The sequence below is a fragment of the Nicotiana sylvestris genome, chromosome 12 (genome assembly GCF_000393655.2).
Source record: "Nicotiana sylvestris chromosome 12, ASM39365v2, whole genome shotgun sequence".
Lineage (NCBI taxonomy): Eukaryota > Viridiplantae > Streptophyta > Magnoliopsida > Solanales > Solanaceae > Nicotiana > Nicotiana sylvestris.
This window is the reverse complement of record NC_091068.1, coordinates 157,307,767-157,312,440: the sequence shown is the minus strand read 5'-3', so window position 1 is coordinate 157,312,440 and position 4,674 is coordinate 157,307,767. Positions and strand designations below refer to the sequence as shown.

Sequence of the window (4,674 nt, the reverse complement as noted above, 5' to 3'; positions counted from 1 at the left end):
TCATATGAACATGCTGGAACCTTCAGATCCCGATTCCGAGGTCGTTTACTCTTAAATCCAATCTCAGCTAATTCTTTCAACTTAAGGCTTCCGAAACGAGAACTCTCTTTCCATATCAACTCTGAACTTCCCGAAATTCAATTCCGACCACGCGTACAAGTCATAATGCCTGAAATGAAGCTGCTCTTGGCTTCAAACTGCTGAACGATGCGCTAGAATTCAAAACGACCGGTCAAGTCGTTACATTTTTAGTTAAAAAGGTAGTTTATTTTGTCTTAACCATGCCACTTGGCTTTTTGTGGTTATGTCACTTGTCTTAATAATGTGCTTTTGCCTCTCCTTTTATTATATATAGATAGATAGATTTTGCTATATTAAAACGTTTATTTGACACCATCCTGACAACTACACTATCTGTATCACTAACACATGATATTAATTATTTGTTCGTGATACTAATCCCATTTCAAACGAACTAGTCTTAGTATACATGCGTTACACGTGTTTGTTGTGTCAATAATAAAAAACTATTGATAAACTATATTTTTCATCATATAAATAATATTAATATCGTATTTTAATTGAATTAAAATAGTTTCAATTAAAAAATTTGCACTAAATATCAAAATAATGTGTCAGCATAAGTTGCTTCGTATTTATACAATATTGTAATTTTAGCAACAACAGAAAAAAGAGTTAGAGCTTATAATATTTAAAAATAATATTTTACTTTTCAATTTTAATTTTTTATAAGTTATTAGGTCTTCGTTGTTGTCTTTTTGATACGTTTTTTTGCCTTCTATCTTTTCAACTTCAATTTTTAATCCATCAACTTTTACAATTTCGTGTAACTCCTATACATCTAAATGTAATATCCAACATGATGTCCTCCATTTATTGTATTAAGTTTGAAAATAAAGATAGAAATTTTACCCACACTCATGACTGTTTATAATAAAATTTGTTGTTAAAAAAGCAGGTTAGGTATATATATATTTTCTATATTAAAACAAATATAGAATTAATCTCTCAAAAATTTATATTTTCTATATATATATATATATATATATATATATATATATATATATATATATATATATATATATATATATATATATATATATATATATATAATATAAATTTTTGAGAGATTAATTCAATTTTTTTTATTATCGCAACCAACCAAATATCATGTAGCTTCAAAGAATACAACATTATTACCCATATTTACTATCTTTGATATCAAACACCTTGTATGTTGGAATATATCAATAAAATTATACTTAAATAAATTATTATCGCATTAACGAAATATAATAATAATAAAAAAATATTCCGTTAATATCAAGGACTTGAGCTGAATAATAAGTTCCCTAAACCACCAGGGATTTGCTCAAATCCAAAAGGTTTTTTACATACCTATACATTATTGAAAATTTTATTACAAAATATGTTCATGTTTTGGTATTTACCCGATCTAAACATATTTTAGTTACAAAATATATACAATTCACCTTAAAAGCCTCACAATCCATTATTTGTGCCTTCAATCAAGAGATTTAGTTACACCCTTTTCTTTTTTTTCTCCCTCTCCGGATTGAACTTATATTTAGGGATTTACAGAATCTAATCTCTCATATCTTGATACTATCTCTTATAGTGTCTATTATTTCCTTTTCTTTTAACATTTTTCCATTCCTTTTAATTTCTCGAACTGGATGTTTAATTCTTTCACGTCGTATTAGAAGGAAAATTTATGTATATGTATAACAGTGGGAAGAACATATATTTTCTTTCTTCTCACGCCTAAAAATTCAGCACTTTAGTTTGCCTAATTTTGGCTTTGGAAGTCAACCTATTTTGGATTGTCCACCCTGTACAACTATAAATAGAGGGGTTACATAACTCTCTAGGGATATTCAGAGTTAGAGAAGAATATTCCGCAATTGGTGAAGGCATCTACAAACAAAGAGATCAATCATCAAGTGCATAGTTCTTCAACAAAGGAGTGATCAACAGAGTTCTTCTCGAGATCAACCCCTAATAATAAAGTGTTGCTCGGCGTTCTTAGCGATTAAATATATCACAAGGAGGTCTACATCATCCTATATTCAAGAAAGACGCTTCTCAAGCCCTCGAATCACAGAGTAATTTAGGGAGGGAGAATCAAGGGATAGATAGAATTGTACTCACAAATATTTATCAATAAAATCACTTTTTCTTCATATTATTTTTCTTGCAGTTTATTTTCCGTATTACGAAAATTTATTGTGAACAAATTTTGGCATGCCCAGTGGGACCAATTCTGCTCTTCATCTCTCGTTCTTGCAAGTTGAAAACTACAAACTTCATATCTACTGCTACAATGGCCTTCCGCAAGTGTGATGTTTCATGCAAAGATGCTAATGTTGTTGCGTCTGCTGAGCTCAGTCATGTTGGCCCAATCACTTGAAACAAGTTCAAGGATAGTGGCTTGGATGGAACCGAATACTTTGCCTCCTTGGAGATGACAAAGAAGAGCAGATCTCACACGACGTCTGCAACCGCAATCTTTGAGGGGCAACATCCCATTCTTGCTATTTGACGAATTTTCTCAAACAACCTCCAACCTTGGGGAATTTGAGGATTTGGTGGATTCTCCAGTTTCAACGAAAGTCAAGGCCTTAATGACTGACGCAACTAATGTGGATGAGAAGCTTTCCATGATAGAACGGAATATTGAAGTCTTGAAGAAAACTGTTGAAGACAAAGACCTTCAAATTGCTCAACTCATGAACAAATTGGAGGCATATACACCTGGAGAGTCAAGCCACGTCCCTCCTCGTTCACCTGTCTTCACCTCGCAAAAAATGGATGTTGAGGAATCGCTTGCCAAGTTCAGCATTCAGAGGGAACAACAATCCACTTCGGTTGCAACGTTATCTGTCCAACAATTGCAAGACATGATAACAAACACCATCAGAGCTCAATATGGCGGACCATCACAAAGTTCATTGTACTACTCTAAGCCTAATACTAAGAGGATTGATTTCCTAACTATGCCAACCAATTATCAACCACTAAAGCTGCATCAATTTGATGGCAAAGGAAACCCAAGGCAATATATTACCCACTTTATCGAGACTTGTAGCAATGCTGGAACGCATGGTGACTTTTTGGTAAAGCAATTTGTTCTTTCGCTGAAAAGGAACACATTTGACTGGTATATTGACTTGGAACCCGAGTCTATTGATAGTTGGGAACAACTTGAGAAGGAATTCCTCGATTGTTTTAATAGTACCCGAAGAACTGTAAACATGATAGAGTTGATAGGCACCAAGCAAAGAAAGGACGAGCCCGTGGTGGATTACATCAATCGTTGGAGGGCATTAAGTTTGGATTGCAAGGATTACCTTTCAGAAATATCTGTTGTGGAGATGTGCATTTAGGAAATGTACTGGGGCCTTCAGTACATCCTACAAGGGATCAAACTGCGAACTTTTGAAGAACTTGCAACGCGAACTCATGACATGGAGTTAAGCATCGCAAACCATGGAAAGGCATCTCCAATTTGCTGATCAAAAGGAGTTCAAGAAAAATGTTGCATCAAAGAACCAAACCAAAGAATCTATGGAGGTGAAAGCAACTTCATTGAAAGTCACGACTAAGCAAAAGGCCAAGGAGGATAAAACCCCGAGTCAATATCCCAAAGAGGAGAACGTCATCCAACCTTGAAGGAATTGGAGGCGAAGATTTATCCATTTTCCAGATTCAGATGTACCCACGATCCTTGATAAATTGCTGACCAAGAAAGTCATCGATCTCCCTGAATCAAAAAGGCTTGAGGAAATTGTTAAATTTGGCAATCCGAAATACTGCAAGTTTCATCACGTCATTAGCCACCCTACAGTGAAATGCTTCATCTAAAGGAGAAAATAATGGCTCTTGTAAGTGAAGGAAAAACCATCATAGACATGGATGAAACAACAAAAGCAAATCATGCAAGTATTGCGCTCATGGAAAAGAAGTGTTCAAGGTTGCAGAACACGTCAAGCACCGCCTTCTTACAATTTGGAAGTTTCGAGCCCGTTGAAGTTGATCTTCTAGGGAAAACTCTTGAAGGTTCACTAGAGTTGGACACTCAGTCCAAAGTCAAAGACGATGAAGGTTGAACTCTAGTCACTCATAAGAAATGAAGACATCAAGAAGTTTTGAGGCTACCACTTTATAAGCCAAGAGAAAAAATAAGTGATGTGGATAAGCTATAACCAACAAGAATTATCAAATCTTCTATTAGCAAGAAGATTAACGGTGCCTTATCGCTGAAGTTTTGAAAGCCCATCACATTGCATGAATTCTTTCCTGGAAAATTCCTTCATGGAGGTTACGTTGATGCAACTCATGTAATTTCTAGTACTAACAAAACAAAGGAAAGCAATGATGAGCTTGCTCCAATGAAAACACAAGAACATCATGATAGCAGAAAATTTGTTACATGTTGTGCAACAATATCCTTCATAGATGATGACTTTCTGCCGGGGTCTAGGCTACATAACAGACCTTTGTTCGTTGTAGGAGCCAATCGGGAATACATCTCAATCGCATACTTGTTGATGATGTTTCAGCTGTCAATATCATGCCAAATATGGTGCTAAAAAAGCTTGGGATCTCTATCGATGAGCTATCCAAAACTAA

The 4,674-nt window shown here is 34.8% G+C and overlaps 1 protein-coding gene across 1 annotated transcript; it reads left to right on the top strand.

Annotated features, from left to right (window-relative positions):
* The first annotated feature begins 2,666 nt into the window (after window positions 1-2,666).
* LOC104213698 (uncharacterized) lies at window positions 2,667-3,428 on the top strand. Its single transcript, XM_009763233.1, has one exon. The coding sequence runs from the start codon at window positions 2,667-2,669 to the stop codon at window positions 3,426-3,428; it is 762 nt and encodes a 253-aa protein (XP_009761535.1).
* The last annotated feature ends 1,246 nt before the right edge of the window (window positions 3,429-4,674 follow it).

Excerpts from the sequence above, each read along its gene's own strand:
- LOC104213698 (XM_009763233.1), top strand. The coding sequence starts at position 2,667 with ATGACTGACGCAACTAATGTGGATGAGAAGCTTTCCATGATAGAACGG.